Raw genomic sequence first — 24871 nt, forward strand, 5'->3', positions numbered from 1 at the left:
GCATCGTTCCGCGGCCTGAGAGCGCGAGCTCGCTCGAAAGGCCGTCAAGGAGGCCAAGAGGGCTCCCTGGATAGAATTCGTCTCTACCATCAACCATCGCACGCCACTTGGTCAGGTATGGGACAAAGTTAAGAAAATCTCCGGGTCCAAGGGCTCATTTGTCATCTCGCCATTGCTTGTTGCTGGCCGGGTGGTTACTTCACCTGCCGAAATAAGCAACATATTTGCCAGTCAGTTCGCGGCCAATTGCAGTTACGAGGGCTATGTCGCGGAAGTTTCGAACATGAAGAGGCGATGCGAGAGTCCCTCTTAATTTTGGTGCAGGTCATACATATAAATATTAAAATGAGCCTTTCACGCCCTGAAAGCTTAAATCCCCCATCGAAGATACCATAACACCTCGCCCGGCGCGGACGATATCCACAACGCTTTTTTCCGTAACGTTCCAGAAACTGCGATTTGGGAGGTCCTAAATACCCCCAACCAACTTTGGAACGAGGGCAGTTTTCCAAATGCCTGGCGAGAGTCCATCGTGATACCAATACCAAAACAGGGCAAGGACAAAAATGACCCGAACAACTACCGTCCCATATCTCTCACCAGCTGCATGTGCAAGGTGATGGAACGGATGTTAAACCGACGTCTCATGTGGTGCTTGGAGAGTCGACACCTGCTCTCCGACGCTCAGTGCGACTTTCGGCGCGGCAGGTCCACGACAGACCATCTGGTGCGCACTGAGAACTTCATCCAGGAAGCCTTTCTCCAACGTCAACACGTCATAGCAGTCTTCTTCGACCTGGAGAAGGCCTATGATAGTGTATGGCGATGGAGAATCCTCAACAGGTTGCACAAGTGGGGATCTAGAGGCAACATGGCCCTATTTATCAGATATTTTTTAACAAACCGCCTTTTTAAAGTAAGGACTGGGAAGCACTTATCCCGATCTTTTACACAGGAGAACGGGGTATCCCAGGGTTCAGTACTGAGCGTGACGTTATTTGCCATAGCTATCAACGACGTGATGGAATGCATTCTCTGATACAGCATATCCCCAGCTGTCCCGGAATGATCGTCCTCGCAACCAGGATGCCGCCGACTCCGTCCACCATCGAGGAAATCCAAAGCAATCCAGCTTCCACAGCAATTCCTCGTGCTAAACCCGATCGAACGCCTTGCTGACTTCAAAGAAGACGCCGACGGTTGAGTTCCGTCGGTTAAAACCTTCAGTGACGAAGTTCAGCAGACGGGCGACCTGGTGCGTCGTAAAGTGCTCGCCGCGGAAGCCAAATTAGTCCTCCGGCAAAACGTTCATCTCCTCTCCGATGGTTACGAGGTGACAAAGGACCCGCTCTAACAGCTTTCCCAGGCCGTCGAGCAACGAGATATGACGAAAGTTCGCCGGTGATGGCGATTTCCCCGCTTTCGGAATACACAAAACACGGGCCTCCTTCCACCGGGATGGGAAGTATCCGATGGCGAGACACGCATTCAAGATGCAAAGAAGCATAGTAGCAAGGGAAACCCGAATATGCGCGATGACTGCGTTCGCAATCCCGTCCGGTCCGGGCGCCTTACGAGGTTTTAAAGCTCGTATGGCCCCTCGAAGGTCCGTCTCGTCGATGGTCGGCGGCATCTCTCCGTGGTCGCGGACATGGCGCGGCGTCCTTGGCGGCTTCAAAGCTGACAACAGGGGATCGGGTTGATCTCCATCTGCAGGAGCGAAGACGTCCTCTAGATGGGCGGCCATCCCCGCAGCCTTCTCCTCCGGTGAGCGCAGCATCCCGGCCGGCGTCCTAAGCGGCGCCTCCTCGCGGGACTCCCCCTGAAGATTTCTCGCCATTCGCCACAAAGATCCGTCTTTCGGAGAAAGGGAGGAAACCTTCGTTTTTGTCAGATTTCGGCCCTGAATGTGGCGATGGCGTCCCGGATGCTGTGCTGGGCAGCGTTTAGACGAGATTTCTCCTCCGGGCAGCGGGATCTCTGGTATCTGCGTCGGAGCCGGTTTTTCTCCCGGCTTTGGTCACGGATCGCCCTCGGGAGTGCCAGATGGTTCCATTCCCCAGCTGAGCGCTTGGGAATTGATGTTGCCGTCGCCGTCTGCACGGCTTCCGTCTGAAAATCGACCTTGCGGTCGATTTTTTCAGGAGAGCCGACAGACGGAGGCAGTGGCAGGCTCCCGATTTTCTCCATGACCTTCAGCCGGAAGAGATCCCAGTCGGCAGTAGCGTAATCGCGGAATGTTCTCCTCGGTGTCTCCATCGGACGCCTCGCGAGCTGAAAGAGAACTGGCAAATGGTCTATATCCAGGGCGTGATGCGCTCTCGCAGAGAGCGCCGTCGGCTGTACTGCGCGTCGCTCGTTCCGTGAGCAGAGAAATAAGACGGCGTGCGTGGACCGATGACGGCGAGTCTCGACGGAAGTCCATTGCCGCAGAAGCCTTCCCCGGGCATTTTCAATTCGGGAATGCCAATCCGCGTGCTTCGCATTGAAATCCCCCGCGGCTATCGTAGGAATAGATTCCGCGAATATTGCCGCGAGTTCTTCTGTGCGAACTATCGCCTGCGGCTTGATGTAGACTGAAGCGAGGCGAAGGGGACCTTCGCCGCACTCCAGATCTATCGCTGTGGCCTCCGTCGATTTGAAGCTCGACAACGTAAAACGTTGCGCACGCAGGTAGGTAGCGACCAGGATTGCAGTTCCTCCTCCGCGAAGCCTCCGATCGTCTCTGAAGACGCGGTATCCCGGTACACTCTAGCGGTCCCTCGGCGTCAGGTGTCTCCTGTAGCTGGGCAATCTCGCATTTCTGTCGGGACAGAAATGTGAGGAGCTCCGGGTTCTTCCTCGCCAAGGCGCCTCCCGCATTCCAAGACGCGATAACGATGTTCCGTCGTCTTAGAAGTTGATTATCCATGGCGGGCGGAGAGAAGAGCCGGTAACTGCTGCAGCGTCGCCTAGAGGACCTGTAGCTGCGACCGTAGGGCAGCCGAGATCGAAGCAAGCGTCCCGAGGACACTCAGAAGGGAGCTTCCGTCGGGGGCGTCAACCGAGTCGGTGGCGACGAAGTCAGAGGTGGCCCCGAAAAGGGCCGACGTCTGAGGTTGCGGAGTCCTTTCGAGGAGCCAGCGTTCTCTTATGGGAATCCGCATGGATGCGGCCGTTTCTGTACCGGTCGGAGCTGGTGTCGGAAGCGACGGGAAATTGATTGCGAGGGGCTGACAAGGAGCGGGCTGCTGTGGTGCAGGGCCAAGTGATGCTTATCCGCCATTCCAGGCATTCTCGTCACAAGGACCCCTGCGGGAATTTTCGCAGCTGAGACAGAAGACACGGGCTTCTTCTTTGCTGCGACCGGTGCGTTGGCTGCTCATTTCCACCGACGGCCGCGACGCTTCTTCCCCGGCTTTGCTGCTCGGCGCTCCTCCGCGAGCCATTTTTCGCACAGGAGCGAAAGAGCTGCGTGCCCGCCGTTGCAGCTCGGGCATTTCTCAGGGATGTCCCTTGGGATATCCTGAAGGGAATGCCCTCCGGAGCAGAAAGGACATCAAGGTGACGCCGTACAGAAGAAAGAACCGTGGCCGAAACGGGAGCAACGGTGGCACAGATACGGTTCTCTGTACACGTACAGACGCACCGCGACGACGCTGTTTCCAACGTATCGCAGTGCCTTCATCGCTTGCATCGTCCATTTTTCCGAGAAGGCGACGGCAACCACGAGCACGCCGATCGGCTTTCCCTATGCGGTGAACTGGCGGCAGCGGCGGGCGTCGATGCCTAGGGCGCGCATGTCCTCAAGGAGATCCTCGCTGGTGTGCCCCGGCGACAGTCCACGGATGGTGAATGACGTCGTTTTTTCCTCGCCGATTCCTCAAGTGGACATCTGTGCGTCCGCCGCCGATACCAGACCAGAATCCCTATTGACTGGGCGTTTGCCCTTCGTTTAAATGCTGCTTCGGTGCGACAACGTCCACCCCTTCAGCGACAATGTGTGTGCAATCGGCACAGAGGAAACAATGACAAACGGAAGTGTAATTGACGAACGTGTACCTTTCCAGTGTTAGTGAAGGAGAAGTTGAAAGAAAGACCTTTAGTAGGTTGGCAATTGGCCTTAACTTAAGGAGAACTACATTACCTTAAATGTGCGGGCGGGAACATTTTGCCCATTTCTTCGTCAACAGGACGGAATAATATTTATAAAAGCCTTAAAATTAAACATTAACTCTGGTCTACCATCTATATTTTTTTCTGTTTTACATTTGTTTTGTAATTTTTTAAAAATATATATATTATTTTATAATCTTGTTTGTTTTCAATTTTTTTCCAATCTTTTATCTGTTTTTTTAAAAGTATATATTTGATTATATATATTTCAATATCTCTTTTTTTTCTTATGCATATACATGTACAATACAGGAGTGTCACAAGGATTTTACAGCATACAAAACAAACCCTTGTTTGAATACACTAAAAAAATTATTATACTTATACAAGAAATAAAAGTCATAGGAAAGAATTCGGTTTTGTTACCGAAATTTAATATCTTTTGGAAGTCTGTAGCTCGGGCGGCGTTTTCTATGTAGGGAGTAATCCCATGTTTTTTGTGAGCGTGTTACGTGGAAGGGACCTCTGGAGTCGTTCAGCTTGCACTCGAATGAAGTCGTTTACTTAAGGTATTTTGTGTGCGTTTCTGATCTCCTGTACTGGTACGAGTTTACTCTGGTTTGTGAGGTAGCGAAGTGTTTTATTCTGGAATGTTTCTAAGCGATTTCTATCTGTTTTTGTCGCGTTCCCGAAAATTTCGCAACCGTACAAGTCTAAGTCCTAGTCGATTTTAGTAACTTTGGTAACTTTAGTAACACATTTTCAAAAACATTTGTCATTCTTCTTACTATAATTCTCTCGAACCATTTGGCCAGATTGCTTGTGAGGCTGATTGGTCTGTAGTTTTCTGCTTTCTTGGAGTCTTTGTATTGGATGGTTTGTCTACGTATGATGGCGTTTGTTCTGTTCCATTCAGTTTTTAAAGTAGGATCTTTTGTTGTAACCCAATCCCGATAAAGTTTTCTTTTTCCCTTGATGAGGGTTACTATGTGTTGCGGGAGAGGGGGTCGTGCAGGGTTAATTGTTTTGGTAGGTAAGTCCTTCCTAACTTCCCGGAAAGCGTCTGTTAATTGCTCAATGGCATTGTCTACATCTCCCGTTGACGTTGGGCTGGCGATATTCCTTGTGGCGCTCCCGATTTTGTCATTGAAGGACTTCCAATCTACCTTGGAGTAGTCTGTTTTGGTGTACGTGTTGGGGTGTGTCCTGTTAGTGATGAGGAATGGAAATGAGAACGGCAAGTGGTCAGATGTTAGGCAATCATCAACTGAGATGTCTCCAACAAGGTGTAAGATGTCAGGGGAGACCAGTGCATGGTCTGGAAAGGAAAGTCCGATACCTACGAAAGTAGGGGTACGGATATCCAATCTGAGCATGCCGTGCCTCTGTATGAAATCCTCAAGTGCCCGACCTTTGGTGGTTGTGTTGCTGTCTCGAAATGAGCTGCTACGGGCTTTAAGATCCCCAAGTATAATGTAGGGTGGCCGGAGGGAAGTTATGTGTTTCATGGCTTTAAATGGGAGACTATCGTAATAAATTTGGGCTGTAGTGGCGAGCGACGTCTATAGGGTCGGCATTTTGGTGCAAACCCAGGCCCCCGAATGATGGCCACCCCCACAGTTGGCGCAACGTAGTACTTCGGCGCTGCAGTCGGCGGAGCAGTGACCTGCACCGCACCGTCCGCATCTCGCGTCAGCAGAGCATTTGACAGCCGTGTGGCCGTAGTCCTGGCAGCGTGGGCATTGTCTCGGTTGGGCCGGGGGGGGATGCCTCACAGCGATACCAGCTGTTATTGACTAGTACTCCCTGCAGGGCCAGGATTGTGCGTGCTGCGTGGGCATCCCCCGTGATAACACGGACCACGGTGGTGTATGCTGACGTCCTTCTGGCCTTGATGCGCCAGCTCTTCCTGACGGGGACTCCTGCATTTTCCAATCCTTCGTTGATGTCCTCCAGCGGAGTATCATGGCCGAGACCTTAAATAACAAAGGAGTATGTTATCTCTTTTGGGAATTTCCTCTTGCCTCTGTGGCTTGCCTCACGGCTCCTCTGTATCGCCTCCATGTCCATCCTTTGGACCTCTGTGGGTTCCCCCGGGAGGTGGTCAAGCTTGCGCTTGCTGTCACCCCTGAGGTAGCCATAGCAGTCCCTAGGCAGCGGCACCATGGCATATCTCTTCTCGGGGGAGACACGTATGTTTAAGCCCGCGAGTCGAGGATAAGCCCGCGCCCAGGCAGAGCAGTATTCCTTTTGCGTTATGCCCGCAGGCAGTTTGGTAATATGGATGCAGGGAGGAGGAGATCGAGGTCGTTTGGGGGGGTCGCCGGATGCCCGCGTTTAGAGGGATTTTGGGACTCGCTGGTTTTTACTGGGGGTTTCGAAGGTTGGGGCTGGGAGGAGGTTTTGCCTTTCACCTTCTTTTTCCTCGAAGGGGACCGGGGAGGGACGGGGAGAAATGGTGAGGTAGGGGAATGATTAGGTACAGAGGCAAACAGGGGGAGAGGAAGGTCTTCAGGGGGAGGGGATTGCGGGATCAGGTGTGGCGTCTTAACGACGCATTCGGTGACGCCTCGTGACGCGGGGCGTCGCCCAAGAACTAAATTCAACTCGTGCTCTGAGTCGGACGGGGTGGGGGAAGGGGATTGTAAGCGTGCTCACGCGGTGGACGGGTGCAGGACCCGGCGACGTTGGCGTCCGGTGCCGGAGACGCCCAGTGTTCAGCCATCCTCTGGATGAGGTGCCCTCGCCCTGGGCGTTTCCTTTCCTTTCGGCCATTGGTCTAAAAAAAGAGTCGTGAAGCGACGGATCGGGTGTGGTTTTCTTAGCCTTAGTCCTGGTCCGATCTGGTCCTGAAGTACTCCTTATGCCGCTTCTCTGGGGTCCTGATGTATACCTGTTGCCGCTTCGTCTAGGTCCAGTCCTGGTGTTGTAACCTGGGTCCTCTGGGTCTGAAAAAGAGCGGTTAGTTTTACAGGCTCTTATGCTCTGCAACCCCTTTTCCCAAGTTTACCTAAAGGACCGACTGCCCGCGGACAGACGGAGTAGCCCTTCCCCCGCGGGTGAGAACCGGGGACAGCGTTAGCCCGGCCCCGCTGTTTGTGTGGGAGTGTAGCCCCAGGCTACCGTTGAGTGCAACGGTGTGCAATGCCTATAGGGAATAGGGACCCTTGCCAGGCCAACGAGTGCGTCGGGGGCGGCGAAGGGGATCTAGAGTACTTGCCGAAGAGTGAGGTCCAGGCCCTCGTCTAGAAGCTTCCACTTAGACCTTTTTCCCCAGCTGGGGAGGTCCCTTCGAGGTACCGGGTGCGTAACGGGGCTACCGTTTGTCGGACCCTGACTTACGTTCCGGTGCTCGGTCCCTACTGCTGAAAGAAAATAAAGCCATGAGAAGGGCAGTGGCAGTTCTCTCGCTCTCAGAAGAGCGAACGAATGCTGCGAAGCGCCGGGTTATATACCCACTCGCTCGGACGCTGCTACCTCCGGATTGGTTCTTTCCCTCAGCCCGTCGCCGCTGCTAAACCGTAGTCCCCGGATGGGGCGGTTCCTTCGACCACCGGGTGCGTGAGTGAGTTACCACGGGTGGGGCTCTTTCTTACGTTCCGGTGCTCGGTCCCTACGGCTGAAAGGAAATCAGGCCCTGAGAAGGGCAATGGCAGTTGTCGCTCGCTCTCAGAAGAGCGAATGAACCAAGTCCAAGTCGATTGAAGTGATCCTATTACTTCTCCTTCGGAACTGGTTCCACTGGAGGCATGGAGTATTAGGAATAGTGCAAGGAAGAGGGGTTATATTAAGGAAATGTGTTAGGTTAATAATGGGTTTTGCTGTTTTTTTTTAATATTATAATTTTTTTTTGTTTTTTTTTATAAATAGCTTTATCATTTGGTTGAGGAATTAGGTGGGGTCAGGTGGAGTGAGGTGAGGGAGAACTGGAGAGCCTGGACCCGGGTGCTTTTGTTGGTTAGGTGGTGACTTCCGTTTTCTGGGTTTGGGAAAGTTAATGTAGGGTTGGTTCAGTGCGGGGTGAAGGGAGGTGGTTTGAGGAAATTTGGGTATTTTCTTTTTAGAAGGAATGTTAGGAGCGGATTTCAGGATTTGCTGGGGATATTTGGCTTTACCTGGAGATAGAGAGTCAGACCAGAGGGAGGAAATGAGAGGGTTCTTGGACTTGCGGAGCGATCTGCTGTAACTTTGTGTAGCTCTCAGCATGACGTCATTAATGGTGTACATATTTAGTTCCTTCCTACGAAAAGTGAAGAGTCAGGCGTGATATTGTGGAATCGAGACATAATGAAAACTTCGTTGCAATTTTCCACAGTTAAAACTTTATTGTCGACCATGGTTTCGATACACTGTATCATCATCAGGTAGCATCACCTGAAGATGATACAGTGTATCGAAACCATGGTCGACAATAAAGTTTTAACTGTGGAAAATTGCAACGAAGTTTTCATTAGTTCCTTCCTTATTGCGGTATTGGGAATAAACCACGGCGCGCCCGCTATGCGTCTTGACAGCTTGTTGAGCCACACTTGGATGCCTGTGATTGCAGTTTTAGGGGCATTTGCCCATACGGGGGATGCATAAAGGACCTGGGGTGAAAGAATTGACTGGAGGATTGCTAGTTTTGAGTTTAAGGAAGTTCTGGATGTTCGGGATAGTAGTGGTTGGAATAAAAAGTCGGATCTACGGAGTTTGGCAAGCTTGGTCGTGACGTGGGGAGAAAAACTTAGCCTTTCATCGAGGGTGACTCCGAGAAAGCTTACGGTGGGTTTCTGAGGAATGAGCTTAAGGTCAAGGGAAAGATAGGTGTGGGTGGTTTTAGAACGAGACCGGGAGAAGCAAAGTTTTGTACATTTTTCAGGGTTGACGGATAGTTTCCACTCAAGCCAATCACCTATGAGGTGGAAATGGTCTTGAAGAGCATCATCAGTTTTATTTGGCCACCAGCTTTGGGCCGCTATTGTGGTGTCATCAGCATACAAGAAAATATGAGTAAGAGGGTGGGAGGGAAGATCATCTATAAATATATTAAATAGGAGGGGACTGAGCACGGCTCCCTGGGGAACACCCGTTAGTTGCTGTTGAAATGGGGAGTGGTAGGAGTTAGGGAGGATAGAAAAGGTGAGGTTGCAGAGGATGGACTGAATAATTTTAATAAGGAATGGGGGAATATTTTTGTTATGTAGTTTAAGTATGTGGTGTCTTGGAATGAAACGACGTGCTTGAAGGCAGGAGAGAGACTGCCGCCAAAATGGCGGTGCCTTGACTTTCTTTATTTAAACAGTTGACAATATTTATGCACATAAACAAACACACAACGATAATCACTATATACTACATCCCTCCCCAGGAAAATAAAAAAAAATGATAAAAAAAAACAGAGGCAATGGGCAATTTTTTTTTTTTTAACACTCCACTTCTTTTTTGGAATCCTCAACCTCTGAGGATATCGCCTTTGACCACCATCAACATTGTTCTTCACAGTTTCAGTGGAGTCTACGTTCCTGGACTCCCAGTATCCTACTGGTTCAGCATCTTCATTTGAGGACGACACAGGCACTAAGGGAGGCACTGACATGGGGGTATGCACTGACGTCTTCACTGCTTCAGGACTGCTAACCTCGTCACACACTGTGTGAGGCCCTTCTGCTACTTTGGCTCTGCCCCTCAACTGATCTGTGTCTGTGCCAAGTGTGTCCCTGCTCGGTTTGGACATGGTAGTTCCGGAACCCAAGTACTCTTGTCACCGTAGCCTGTACCCAGTCCTTTGAACCACCTCTCCCATAAGCCCTGGCCCACACTTCATCACCCACCCGAAAACGCCTTAACAGTGTCACTCTGGTCTGAGGCATTTCCAACAGTCTCTGTCTGAGAGCTACAGTCTTGCTGACACTAGGTTTGAGGAGAGTCAGGCGAGACCTGAGAAGTCGTCCAAACATCATTTTGCTAGGTGCTTCTCCGGTGACAGTATGGGGACTTATTCTATAATTAAACAAGTACTGTGGTAAGGCAATGTGCAATGGAACCCCTGAATGCAGCAGAGTCTTAATCTTATTTTTAAAACATTTCACAAGATTTTCCGCAGCACCATTAGTGGCTGGATGGTAAGGAGGAGAGAACGTGTGTAAGATTCCGTTCAATTTACAAAAATTTTGAAATTCACCCGATGTGAATGGGGACCCATTATCACTAACGATTTGCTCTGGCAGCCCAAACACAGCAAACAAACCCCGTAAATGACTGATAATTTCCTCAGCCCCACCATTCTTTAACTGCATAACCTCTGGCCATTTTGTTGAACTATCAACCACCACTAGAAATATTTTCTCTAAAAATGGACCAGCCAAATCTATATGTAAACGAACCCATGGTCCCTCAGGTCTATCCCAAGACTTCAGAGGGGCTTTAACGGGCGAAGGCTTATTTACTGCACAGGACTCACACGATCTCACCAATGACTCTAGGGCTTCATCCAAACTAGGCCACCACACGTAAGACCTAGCCAAAGATTTCATTTTAACAATACCTTGGTGGCCAGCATGCAACTCCCTCAACACCAGGGATCTCAACTTTTCTGGGATGATCACCCTATTACCCCACAATAAGCAACCTTGTTCCACGGTTAGCTCATTTTTTCTATGCGAAAACGGTTTATATTCCTCATTGGGTTTGGCTGGCCACCCAAACATGCAAAAATCCAACACTCGACTAAGCAAAGGATCCCTTCGTGTCTCTTGAGAAATACCTTTAGCATTAACTGGAAGGAACTCCTTTTCTCCTAATTCGATATATGAAAAGTCTTTCACTATTTCCTCATCTATCTCTAAAGGTAACCTTGAAAGACCGTCAGCTGCTATATTATCTGCGGTTTTTATATAGCGGATTTGAAAATCATACCCTTGCAAAACTATTGCCCAGCGCTGCAGTCTGTTTGCTGCCATTTGAGGGATTCCCTTCTTTTCCCCAAAAATGTATAACAGAGGCTTATGATCTGTTCGCAACATAAATTTTCATCCATACACATACTGGTTAAACTTCCGCACCCCAAACATTATTGCCAAAGCCTCGCGATCAATCTGAGAATATTTTCTCTCAGCTTTACTCAGGGACCTAGATGCAAAGGCAATTGGTCTTTCCTGTCCGTTAGCAAAACGGTGCAGCAAAACTGCCCCAAGTCCAAAGGGAGATGCATCACACTCTAAAATTACAGGGAGAAAAGGGCTGTAGTGTGCTAACACTTTTGCTGAAACAATTGATGCTTTCACAACCTTAAAAGCATCATCGCACTCTCTTGTCCATACAAAATCAGACTCTTTCTGAAGGAGCCTATGCAATGGAGCCAACCGTGATGCTAAATTTGGTAAAAATTTAGAATAATATTCTATCAGTCCCAAAAAGGCTCTCAGCTGCGATACATTTTTGGGTATTGGGGACTTAATAATAGCCTCAATTTTTGACTCAGTTGGATGAAGTCCCTCTTTGTCTATTCGGTGTTCTAAAAATTCTACAGAATCCTTCATAAACATGCACTTTCCTTTATTCACTTTAAATCCTAACTCACTCAGTTTTTGCAGGACCCTTCTTAAATTTTCCACATGCTCCTCATCATTCCTCCCTGTTATAATAATATCATCTTGAAAAGAAGCAGCTCCTTTCAACCCCTGCATAGCCTGATCCATGACTCTTTGGAAAATAGCTGGAGCTGATGCAACCCCAAAAGGCAACCTACAATAGCGAAACAGACCCCTGTGTGTGTTTATCGTACACAACTCTTGAGATTTGTCCTCCAATACCAACTGCTGAAAAGCTTGTGACAAATCAATGGTGGAGAATTTTTCTCCTCCCTGCAGTTTGCAAAAAATTTCCTCCACACGAGGCAAGGGGTATCTTTCCACTTCCAAACTAGGATTAAGAGTAATCTTAAAATCCCCACAGATTCTCACTTTTCCATCATTCTTAGCAACTGGGACTATAGGAGTTGCCCAAGTACTGAATTCTACTGGATACAAGATACCCAACGTAACTAGCCTATCCAACTCTTCATCTACTCGATTTTTGAGAGCAAACGCCAATGCCCTGGGTGCACAATACACAGGTTTAGTGCCCTTCTTTAAACTTAGAGTAACTTTGCCTTTACTGAATGTTCCCAATCCATCATCCCATAGTGTGGAGAAATTTTCCAACACACTCCACCGTTAAAACACACCCCACAGCCCCTAGATTAAGGAAAGAAAAGCTAAATTGGAAAGTTTTCAACCAATCTCTGCCCAAAATAGGTGGACCTCCATTTCTTACCACAAACAATGGCAACTTAAACAAGCTTCCTTGAAAATGAACCTGTACCCATACAATACCCACAGGCCTAATACAGGCGTTAGCGTACGTTCTCAACAAGATATCAGTGCTTTCCAAAAAGACATTCGAAAAGTGTCTTTTATAGCACTCCTCTGATACAGCAGATATGGCCGATCCTGTATCAATCTCCATATCTAACTCTACCTTGTCAACTTTAATAGTTACTTTCCAAAAAGGATTATTAACAGAGCTTTTTAAATTGAACAATCCTGGTAACTCCTCCAAAGTTTTTTTACGCTCCCCTTCCCTAATTTGGTTTTCCAACACATTCCCATCCATACACATCCGTACGCACCCAATGCCTTCAACGAAAGGCTCGTGATGATAAACCTCATGGTACTCACCCAAGCGACCCTGATTGCACATTGCCTTCAAATGCCCTGTACGGCGACAAATATCGCACTTTGCATTTCTAAAACGGCACTCCGCCCTAGCATGACCCTTCCTTCCGCAGCAGTAGCACACTCCGGCGCCAATCTTTCCCGATGCCGCTGGATTCCGATGATTCCGCTGTGGCCGGTTCCCACTCCCGCGGACAGCGACTCTATATACCTATTGCTCCTCCAGCTGGTCGCCCGCTTCCGACGCGGTATCAGCTTTCACAAAATGGACGCCTACTCCACAGGCGCCGACCCCTGTCACGTGGTCCGCCGATGGCGAGAAAAGGCTGCACGCCGAGGCATTCGCGGCAGCTTTTTCTCGCGCAGCCGCTATCTCCACTGCTCTTTCAAACCCCAGCTCTTCTGTTTCCAAATATAGTGCTCGTACTATATCTCTGTCCCGAAGTCCAAGGATAAATTGATCCCTCAAAGCCCGGTCAAGGAAGGCGCCAAAATTACATCCTCGTGATGCTTTCCTTAGCTCCGCGGCGAACTCTCGGACAGAACTTGTCTTTCCCTGCACGCTTTGGTGGAATTTGTGTGTTTCAGCAATAACGGACAATTTAGGGCTGAAATGTCTTCGTAAAAACTCACACAACTGACCATATGAAGAGCCCGAAGGCTTCTCCGGAGCACACAAATTCCTTAGCACGCCGTAAGCCGATTTCCCCATCGACGACAATAATACGGCCTTCCTTTTTTACCCATGAGTCTCCTCCCCCATTAAATCGTTCACAATAAAATATTGGTCCAGCCGCTCTTCATACGCATCCCAACTTTCCTCCTCGGGAATAAATTTCTCCATGAAAGCCGGCATCCTCGTCGCCAATTGTGGTGTCTTGGAATGAAACGACGTGCTTGAAGGCAGGAGAGAGACTGCCGCCAAAATGGCGGAGCCTTGACTTTCTTTATTTAAACAGTTGACAATCGTTATGCACATAAACAAACACACAACGATAATCACTATATACTACAAAGTAGTAAGCCATTGTGCCAAACCTTATCGAAGGCTTGGCTAATATCTAAGAATACCGCGGTCGTAATCATTTTTCTATTAAATCCTGATAGGATGAGCTCAGTGAGGCGATTAACTTGGTGAACTGTTGAAGTGCTTGAGGCAAAGCCGAATTGTTCCTGTCTGAACAGGGGGAACGGGAGGGATTTTAGTCGTTTTAGAATTATTTTTTCGAGAACTTTGCTGAAGGCACACGTAAGGGAAATGGGCCGGTAACTGTGGACATCTGAAAGTGGTTTTGCCGGCTTGGGGATCATAACATTGCTGCACTTCCAGGAAGAAGGGAAATAGGAGGCAAGACAGGCATTGAAGATGTCAGTCAGGAGAGAGATACAAGAAATGGGGAGAAATTTAAGAGCTTTAGTGGGGATGTTATCGGGACCAGAGGAGCACTTGTTAGGCAGAGCAGCAATGATGGATTGCACTTCTTTTAGGGAACATGTCTGTGGTTCTGGGGAAGGTAAGTATAGTGTAGCGGACGCATAGATGTCCGCTTCAGATTCCGGTGAGTGGAGAGATGGAGAAGAAAAGGCACCTAGCATCCTTTCGAGGAAACCTTCGCCTCTCTCGGTGTCAGTGGTTAGTTTCCTGTCTTGGTGTAAGAGTGGTGGAGTGGACTTGGTGGTGTTTTTGAGGGCGCGTGTCATTTTCCAGAGGGAGTTGTCGTTTCGGTTGAGTGTAGTTATTTTATTGTTCCATTGTGTGTTCTTGTGTTTCTGTATTTCCCGCTTGACTGCTGCGTGTAGGCTGTTGTATTGCGTTTTGATATGTGGTGATCTAGTCCTCTGAAATAATTTTCTTAGTCTGTTTCTGTCTGTTATTAGTGTTTTTATGTAAGTGGGGAGAGCGGATGATAATAGAGAGGTGAGAATTGGGTTATTAAGCGACTTATTGTTTGCAGAGTGAATGTGGCCAGATAGTGCTCCTATGCTGTGATCAATGGACGGTTGATCAAGGGCTGTAAGGTATGTGTCAGGGAAGGCGGCTATGTGGCGCTGAAATTTGCCTCAGTTATGTGTGCGTGAGGATATGGGAAGAGTATCTACGGCAGCAGTTTCCATTGAATAAATTACGGGAAAATGATCTGAAGAGTAATGGTGCAAGACTTTAGCTGGAATATGGAATGGGTAGTTGTTGGATAAGGCAATGTCTAGTATGTCAGAGGTGTCAGTGCCAAGATGTTGGGAGATGTGAGCGTACTCGTTTGGGGTGTGAAGAGAGACGTCCAGGTCCTGACAGAACTTAAATAGTTCTCTGCCTTTGCTATTGGTGCTGCGACAACCCCAGTTGCAGTGCTTACTGTCAAGATCGCCAATGATTATGGTGGGTGCAGTGGAGTGAGTTAGAAGCTTGAGTGAAGAAATGGAGCTCTGTTTGGGGGGTATGTATACACTGAAGATGTTGACAGGACCAAGAAGTGAGTGGAGTGAGATGCCAATGTGTTCGAGGTTTGGGGTTGTGTTACGAAGGTGTGTGTGCTGAAGCGTGGATTTGATGCTGATAGCTACTCCTTGCGGATGAGCGTCGTCGGGCGATCTAGTCTGTGTAAGTGTGTGATCTAGTCTGTCTAGAAGTGTAACCTGGGATGTATAGGTTGTGCTTGTGTGTAAGAAAGGTTTCGGACAGAGTGATTATGTCAGGTGAGTGCTTAGCAATGAGCAGATGGAGTTCCGTGAGCTTGCCACGAATGCCGTGACAGTTCCAGGAGAAGGCAGATAGGTGAGAGATTTTAGATCGTTGTGCTGCCATAGTTAAGAAGAGAAGGAGCTAAGGAGGAGAAGTTAAGGAATAAACCGGTCGTTCGTGGGCCGGGGAACTAAGTAATTTTGCAAGAAATAAGGTAGTTTTTTGAATTAAGGCCGGCCAGTTAAAAAGAGGAGAGGAGGGATCAGAGGTGGGGTTGGAGGCAGCTTTATGAGTAGTAGCAGGTTGGAGGGAGAGAGGAAGTGGTATGTGGTCGATCAATTGAGGAGGTTGAGGATCAGGAAGGAACGTGGAGAACGAATGATTTGCGTTTGTGTCTTGAAAGGAAGGAGGGGGGGTATGACTTTAAGTCCTGGGATATCATCGCCATAATTTAAAAGTGGCAGTGGTGGGGGTAGGTAGGAGTGTCCTGGAGGAGGAGGGCAGATGAATGTAGTTACAGGGGGTGTAGATGAAGGAGGTGGGGGAATAGGGGGGAATTCATCAATGCAGAAGTTAATTTGAACCTTCCTATTTCTGGCTGCAATTCTTTTGTCCCAGAAGTTTTCAGCGGGTTGGGGAAGAGGGATAATGCTGAGGTCAGGAGTAGGTAGAGGTTGGCCTAATTTCCAAGCCTTAGCTGCGAGAAATACTGGGCAGCCGCGATAAGTTGCTGCGTGTTGACCACCGCAGTTACAGCAGTGGCTAGGACTGTCGGCGGGGAGCGGGCAATTAGATTTATAGTGATTGTTGCCGCATTTTCGGCATCTGAGTGGGAGGCGACAGTAGTTCTTAGTGTGGCCAAAGCGCTGGCATTGGACGCATTGAGCGGGATCAACGGAGGGAATGAACTCTTCGATTTTAATATCAATACCGCAGTATGACTTGAGGTCAAGCAGATCGCTCTCTCGCGAAGGGTCCTCTAATGTGACTTTTAGATGGGTAAAGGAGGAGGCTTGGTGGAGGTTGGACTGCATTTTTATTATGCCTCTTAAGGTAAAGCCAGCTTCGTCCAGGTCTTTGGATACCTGTTCGGTGGAGGTGATGGAGGTATGCCTTTTATTATGAAGGCTCGTCGTCTTTCGGAGGGGATGGGATTGGTGAAATAGGAGAGGTGATTTGAGTCTAGGAAGGATCTGATCTTACGGTGGTCAGATGTGTGTCTTCATATTTTTCTAGGATTGCCTCCCTAGTGGCTTATCCCAGTGCGGCCGTTTTCGTTTAAATGATCTACTTATTATTTTGCTGATCTACCTCTCAGCTATTTATTTAATTTTTTAATTCCTCTTCTCATTTTTTTCGTTAGTGGCTTGTCACTTTCTTCTTCAGTAACAGCTTTGGGTCTTTTGTTTATATCCCAAGTTTTGTTAACTGTTTTTTCCGATATTTCCTAGAATTTCTTCTTCAAGCCCTTCATGTTGTTTGTAAAACTGAATAGCATAATTTTTAATGTGTTCATCAATGGGTTTGATTCCGGCTACCGAGTATAATTTTTCCACGGAGCAGTTATTTTGCAACCTTAGGATCATCCTAAGCGTCTTCTTTTCGAATGTGTTTAGATAAGATTTCTCTTTTCCATTCGCCATTCCAGCCCATGATGTGCTGGCATATGTCATTATTGGTCTAATGCGTGCCGTATAGATTTTAACCTTTGGTTTCTTGTCAATTTCCTTTGACCTTAGCAGGTACGAGAGGCCTGCTCTGCTACCAGCTGCTTTTAAATTGACTTTCCTGATATGTGGGGCGAAGTGTAGTGTCGCATCCAATGTGATACCAAGGTAGAGCGCCTTGTCTTTCCATTCTATTGGTTCTCCTTCCACTTGTAAAGGGTCGGGATTGTCAGTGGATCTTCGGGAGAAAAGTATTGCCTGTGTCTTTTTTGGGTTTAAATCGATCCTCCGTTGCCTGTACCATTCTGCTAATTTCTTAAGTGCGTCTTGTAGGTATTTTACCGCAAATTTAACTTGTACGCTGCGGCAGATGATGGCCGCGTCATCGGCGTAAAGGGCGAGTATTGTATTGCCGTTATTATCTATTTTAGGGATGTCTGCCGTAAATAGGTTGAAGAGGAACGGACCGAGAACTGATCCCTGTGGGACTCCCGCAGAAATCATACCTTCCTTACTGAGTACATTATCCCACCTGACTTGAAAGGTGCGGTCACTGAGGTATGATTTTATAAGTTTTGTCTGCCAGTAGGCGAAGCCCATTGCGGTCATTTTGCTAAGGAGTCCATAATGCCACACTCTGTCGAACGCCTTGGATATGTCGAGGAACGCCGCGGCAGTGTGCATTCCTGTTAAAGCTGTCGGCGATAAATTCAACTACCCGATGCAGCTGTTGCTCCGTCCCTCTTCCCTCCCGGAAACCAAACTGCTCTGGCGGGAGGATTCCTTTGTCTTCTGTGGTTTTTAAAAATATTGGCAGAATTAATCTTTCCAATATTTTCCCGAGACCACAGAGGAGTGAAATTGGTCGATACTTTTCAGCCGTTAATGGGCCTTTTCCTGGTTTCGGAATACATACTATAACTGACTTCTTCCATGGTCTCGGGAAATGACTAAGTCTTATTGATGACGTGGCAATTGCAGCGAGATAACTTCCTGCGGCATTGGGTAGGCGTTTGAGGATCTCGTTCGGTATGTTGTCATTCCCTGTGGCTTTTCTGAGCGGCAATCTTCTTATTACTGCGCTACTTCGTCAATTTTTATTTCTGGGAAATCGTCATCCATGATTGTTTCTGGAATGCTATTTTATTCGTCGTCATCCTGTAAGTTTGGGGTTGTGAACACATTTTCTAGATATGCTGCCATATGATTGGCTTTCTCTTCGGCAGTAGTCAACTTCTTGTCTGGCGCTCTAAGGGTAGTACATTTTTCTCTTCCGGATGCATTTAATTTGGCTTCTTGGACTATTTTCCATAAGCTGCCATCCTGCATATTTAAAGAGGCTAGTTTATTCTCCCATCTATTCCGCCTAAGCTCTCTTATGTCGTCTCTCACGTGGTGCCTTATTTTGTTATATTGTCGTCTCAGGATACTGGTTCCATATCGCAAGTACTTTTTCCTGAGACGATTTCTCTCTCTGATCATTTTGATTATGTGTCGTGGTAGGGAGAGAATGTCTGGGTTTCTTTTAGTCCCTCGGGGGACCGTGTCTTCTATTCCTTTCTGTATGGCGGTCGTGATAGTATCCGCCATAGCGTCTAATTCATCGGGGGTTTCCGGTTTGTCGATTTGCTCTGGAAGTATATTTGCTACTCTTTTCCGGAAGAGATCCCAGTTAGTTTTTCCATAAATCAATCTGTTAGTCGCAGGGGGTGGCATAACTGGTCCCCTTCCTAGTTGCAGGATGACAGGAAGGTGGTCACTAGGAAGTGCAGTGGCAGTGTAGGCCTTAGCCCTTAATACAAGGTCTTGGAGAATGGCTATATCTATGACATCACCACCTCCATTTCTTGTAGGCCTTGTACTATTTGTTGGTGCTATTATTCTTGCCCCGTTGTCCCTAGACCAAAGTCTGAGCTTCCTTCCCCTACTGTTTTCTGTCCTACAATGCCAGTCGGGGCTTTTGGCGTTAAAGTCTCCCGTTGCGATTGTAGGCTCACCGGTAAATATTTCCTTTAGGTCATTTGTCTGCAATGTTTTTGAAGGCGGAAGGTAACAGCTGTATACCCTGCAGCCCGCAACTTTAACTCCTACGGTTTCCGTGGTCTTCGTATTTGGTTGCTCAATGTAGTCAAAATCTATTCCCTTTTTATCAGGATGGCACCACCTCCACCTTTTTTCCCCTCGTCATCTCGGTCTTTTCTGATTATAGACCAGTCTGGAATGCTAAAACTGTCGGAAGCTTTGAGATGGGTTTCACTCAAGAGGCAAATTGTGCTCTTTTTGTTATTTAAGAAGTGTAGCAATTCTTCAATCTTGTCCATTAACCACCGTTAGCATTCCAGATGGTCACCGTCATTGCACTATTCATTGTGGGTGTACAATCCATAATTAGTTCGTGGGTAGTAGTCTCATCAGTAGGGAAGTGATGGCAGTCATTTGTGTCTGCATCATCCGGACTAGTTCAGTTAGGGCCGTCATCATTGCCCTTAATTCCTCATTTCCCTTGTCCGTTGTTTGTCCAGGTTTTTCTGGAGTCGTCGATGCGGGTTCATTTTCTGATTCCCTCTCCTTGTTCTGGGTTTCTACAAGAATGCTTGGTTTTTTAGTCCAAGCATTTGTTGCCGGCGGTGGTGCTTCTTCGTAAACGGGTATCGCCTTTGGCATTTTTGCTGCTTGATATGCTCTTATTTTTGCTTGTCTCAGTGGACATATGTTTGCGAAGGAGATGTGTTCTCCGCCACAATTGCAGCACGTTGCTTTCTCTTCTCTCTTTTTTGTGCAGTGACGCCCTTCGTGTGGCCCTGCACATTTGTAACACCTCGGTGCAGCCGTGCACCCCTTGGAGCCGTGGCCATATCTGTTAGAGCGATAGCACATTTGTGGTGTGTCGTATCGGTACACTTTGAGCCTGGCTTGGTAGTGACATATGGAATTTATTTGTCCTATTTTATTGGCCTGAAATCCGTTACCCATTTGCACTGTTACGGTGTAAATATCTTCCCTTTTCCCCAGGGGAAGAGCTTTCAGGGCTGGTATTCCCTGTTCTCTTAGGTTTTCTACTATGTAATCAAGGTCCATTTTTGGACTCAGTCCGTGTATTACATATTTCTGTATCTTATTTTCTTTCGTTGCCCAGGTGGAATATTGTGCACCTGACTTATCCAGGAACTCTTTAATTTTCATGTAGTCGGCCTCGTTAGTCAATTGAAGGCGACAGCCTTGCTTCCCTTTCCGCAGATAAAACATCTGGTCCCTGGCCCGATCCTTGATTGCCTTAACGAAGGCTGCTTGGTCTTTCACTTCATATATGATAATAGGTGGTGGACGTTTCCCTTTTTTAGGTGCACCACCTGGTGAATTGTTTTCGGCGGGCAATCTTCGGACACCATCTTGGCATTGTCCTATTAATGGATCGTATCGGTTGTTAATTTCTATTGAATTTGGCGAAGTCTGGACAGTGTTGCTCCTTTTTCGTTTGTTTTTACTCTCTGCAACGGTGATGAATATTCCACCCTCCTCCGTGTTGGTATCCATGTCCTCCGGTCCATGCCTATGGCCCGTGAAATCAGCGGCATCGTTAATCTGATTTCTGTTTGGTGGAGTCTCAGGCCGCAAGTCCTGTCTGGTCTCTCTTCTAAAGAGGACAGACGATATAGCCGGTGGCAATGGGATGTGCCTTTTTTCTAGTACGTTGAGTTCTTCTGTAGCCATATTTGGGGTTGTGGCCGCCTCCTTCTTAGCGGGCGAGCGAATCATCTCCAGAGAGATATTCGCTCCCGCCTGGTCTATCGCTTTTCTGTTTTCCTTTTACCTACACTATCCTACTCTCTAAGATCCGGTTAGCAAAGAGGTCCCAAAAGCAATCCCACCGATCCGACTGCAAGCAGTGCGGGCACAGTGGGTCTTTGCCCAGGTTCCCCCCACTATTCCGGGCCCTAATTCCCTACTTGAATCCCTAAGAAGTGGACCCGCTTGGTTTCAAGAGGAGTGCAATGAGGTCAAAGCCCTCTTCCTCAAGTCCCCAAACGAGACAACAAACTAAGTTTCGAGCACCACTCGAAGGTGAGAAGGTGGTTCTTAGTTACCCACCCCCCTCGAGAGCCTCTCCTCCCTCCCTGGTTCAGACGTAGGGCCCCTCGGTCCCGAAGGACACTTACTCGTCAGAGGAGCTGACCCTACACTTCACCAGAAATAAAAAGTCACAAGATTGGCAACTTAATCAATTCCCAGGGGGAAAAGATGAGAATGTTTCCCAAGGGAAACCTCGGCCACACTCGAGACTCAGAATGGCTTCTCCGAAGAGACACCGAAGACAGGTGTTCGCACAAGTGCTCACATCGATCTGATGGTCAGATGGGGATTTAGGGTGAATATTTATGTAGGAGTTATTGTAGGATATACGAGGTTGGTAATTGGTTAGACGGGTAAGCTGGAGAATGTACTTCTGATAGGATTGGGTTGCGGACAGGCGAATAGGCGGTAGGATGTTGGTAGGACGAGATTCAAACGGAAGGGTTGCGTCTGAAGGGATAGTGGGAGCAGGGGAACAGGAGAATTTATTTTTCGTAGAAAATTGTCCAGCCATCTTCAGCAGCAGCTGTCTGGGTCGCAGGCTCGGTTTCCAGCGGGTTATTGCTGGAGGGTGACGTGGTTCCGGAGGTAGGCAATGTAGGATTGCTAACGGCCTGAGAATCAGAGGTGTCTTGGGTCTCTCAGAGGTCAGAGGTCTCTTGATCAGCAGCTTCCTTGGTTGCAGCTACTCTTACACAATCTGCTACGTGGTCCGGGGATGCGGGGGCTTGAAGGGTGATTTCCTTGCAGGGTACAGGAGCGGCAGCTCGGGGTTTAGTTTTCTTAGATGGGAGAGCTCTTTTGGGGTTGGGGTCTTCCTGTTGAAGACGCTTAGCAAGTCGGGTGACAATCTTTGGAGTCATGTCCATGGATGATGAAGGATGAGGATCAGGATTGCAGTCGTCATCGGAGGATGATGATTTGGAGTTGGCAGAGGAAGGGGAATTGTTGCAGGAGAACGAGGAAATTGATGACGGGGAATCGGTTGTTGGGGTCATCGGAGTCATTTTTCCCCATTTCAGGAGAGTATACAACAGCACAACGGCGAGGTCGAGCGCTGCCCGATTCTGGTACCGAAATTATTCCGGCAAACAAGAATCGGCGTCGTGAATTAGAGTTGTCCAAGAGGTCTAGGTCAGTATTCAGGTGAGTGGTCTCGGCGGGAGTGCGGAGTCTCGAAAGAAACTCAGTCTCGAGACGAGTTTGGAGTCACAGGAGCGCTGGCTTCTACTGATATGACTTGGTCCTTAAAAGGGCCGTCCACTTCAGGAAATAAAACTGTTCTTGCAGTCCACAGGTGTAAGTACGAGGAGAGAGGATTAGTCCAGAAGGCCCGGGTCGGTGTGCAGGAGAGTATGGAACAAGCAAACAGGCGAGGTCAGGAGTTGTCCGATTCTGGTTCCGAAGGTCTTCCGATTACCAGGAATCAGCGCCGTGAAAGAATAGTCCAAGAGGTCCAGGTCCGTGAGCAGGAGAGTTGTATCAGCAGGAGAGGTTCAGTCCGGTCCGATTTCGATTTCCCGATTTTGTCTAATGTCAGTCCAGTGGCATTATCCTAGTATCCGATTTGCGATTTTTCTCGCAACCGTATAGCATCCTGGTACGGATATAAGAAAGGTATCATCTAATTTTAGTTCGACGCGTGAGGCGCGATTTGGAGCACAAGAGTGGAGACAAGGTCTCTTGTGCAACTTGCAAGGCATGCTGTACGTGCTTGGCCCATGTCAGTTTGTATTCGAAATGTATCCTTAAGAATTTGTGTGAGAATTTCGTCGGAATACGCACGGATTGAAAGGTAAGAGTTTTTTTGGGAGATAGTTTCGTTTCCTTCGAAAGTCGACGACAACGCTTTCCTCGGCATTAATTGTGACTTTCGAGTTAACGGTCCACGTTTCAAGTAAAGAGAGGTGGTTTTGTATCTTTCGGAAGGCACACGTGCCGCTCCAAGATCTCGCCGCGATAGCAGTATCGTCGGCGAACATGAAAGTTTGAGTTTGTGGAGAAGGCAGATCGTTGACATAGAAGTTGAAGAGAATAGGAGATAGTATGGCGCCTTGCGGCACGCCACAATTTATCTGTTTCCCGGCTGACAGAGCTCCGTTTTCGGCGACATGTAAAGGTCGTGAAGCGAGAAAACTTTCGAACATCTTGATGAGATGTATTGGTACCCCGATTTTAATTAATTTAAGTATCAATCCATCATGCCAGACTTGGTCGAATGCCTTGGCCACATTCAAGAACAACACCGCAATGTGTTGGTTGTTCTGCATGCCGTGGCTGATATACTCTGCTAGTCTAAGTATTTGCAGGGAGGTGGAATGTCCTTCCCGGAATCCCATTTGTTCCGGTCGTATTACGTCGTTGGTCCGTAGGAAGAGATCTGGACGGGCTTTCAAAATTGATTCAAATAGTTTTGAGACAGAGGAAAGTAAAGATATAGGTCTGCGGTCAAGAGGAATTGTCGGGTCTTTGCCTGGTTTGGTAAGCAGGCAAAGTTTTGCTATTTTCCAGGAATCGGGAAAATAGCAAGAGGAAAGACAGTTATTAAATAAGCCCAGCAAATGACGAACGGCCGGCAGTGGTGCCTTCTTTAATTGCCCGTTTGAAATGTCATCAATACCCGGGGCTTTTTTCGGGTTCAAGTATTTAATAGTCATTCTTAGCTCCGTCTCTGTTACTGGTTGGAAAGGCGGAGTCGGAAGGAAACTTGGGCTACTTGGAGCAGCTTCAGCCTCTTCGTCCTCCTTAGTTCTTGGCCAGTCACTTCTTAGAGTCATGGTTCCTTTGAACGCGTTGGCGAGGATTTCTGCCTTGTGGTTGGCGTCGAAGTACAAGTTGTTGTTGTGCCTGATGGGCTGGTCAGGACGACCTTTTTTGGTTAGTTGCTTAGCAACCTTCCAAAGGGAACCGTCGTCGAAAAAGAGGTTGTCGAGTTTGTCTCTCCACTGGTCATTAAACTAATTTCTGATCTCTCGTTCGACGCAGGACACGAAAAAGTTATAGCGCCGTTTATAGGCACCATCTCTAGTTCGCGCCCATTGTCTGGGAGCCTTGGTGCGCTGTTTTATGAGCAAAAGGATGTTCTCGGGCAGAGCGTTTGAAGGAGGAGGTGGATGAGGATACGGGAGCGATGCGAGTGCATGCGTTTCTTGCATTGCCTCCGTGATGGCAAGGACATGGGTGTCAATATCCTGCCGGTCTGAGGAATATGGAATAGGGATTTATGAGAAGGCGTTTTCTGCAAGGGTGGCGAACTGTTTCCAGTTCGTTCTTACTGGGGTGGAAGGAGGTTGCACATAAGGGACAGTCGCAATGTCGGCTTTAATCGGGTAATGATCATTGGAGAGATCGGGTAGTACCGTTGTAGTCGTTATAACAGGTAAGTTTTTAGTAAGGCAGAAATCGAGGATGTCCTCCCCTCCACAAATATCAATGTGCGTCGCCGTTAGTGGCACTTCGACGTCTACCATGATGGAGTTTACAATGTTATGCGAACGCCGGCCATTACTATTCGCGGACCGGCATCCCCATTCTAAGTGTATTGAATTCCAATCGGCGATGGTTACGACGCGTCTGTCAGTCGGGAATAAGGGACGGAATTCGTCAGGAACAATAGGTTTACCACAAGGTTGGTAAGCTGAATAGATGTCGAGGTCACCTAT

The 24871-nt window shown here is 48.1% G+C and overlaps 1 protein-coding gene across 1 annotated transcript; it reads right to left on the reverse strand.

Annotated features, from left to right (window-relative positions):
* Positions 1–13002: 13002 nt before the first annotated feature.
* LOC139697399 (uncharacterized) lies at positions 13003–13503 on the reverse strand. The gene has a single exon (XM_071596083.1). The coding sequence runs from the start codon at positions 13501–13503 to the stop codon at positions 13003–13005; it is 501 nt and encodes a 166-aa protein (XP_071452184.1).
* Between the last annotated feature and the right edge of the window lie 11368 nt (positions 13504–24871).

This window comes from Hetaerina americana, unplaced genomic scaffold (assembly GCF_022747635.1).
Source record: "Hetaerina americana unplaced genomic scaffold, ioHetAmer1.1.p SCAF_75, whole genome shotgun sequence".
NCBI lineage: Eukaryota > Metazoa > Arthropoda > Insecta > Odonata > Calopterygidae > Hetaerina > Hetaerina americana.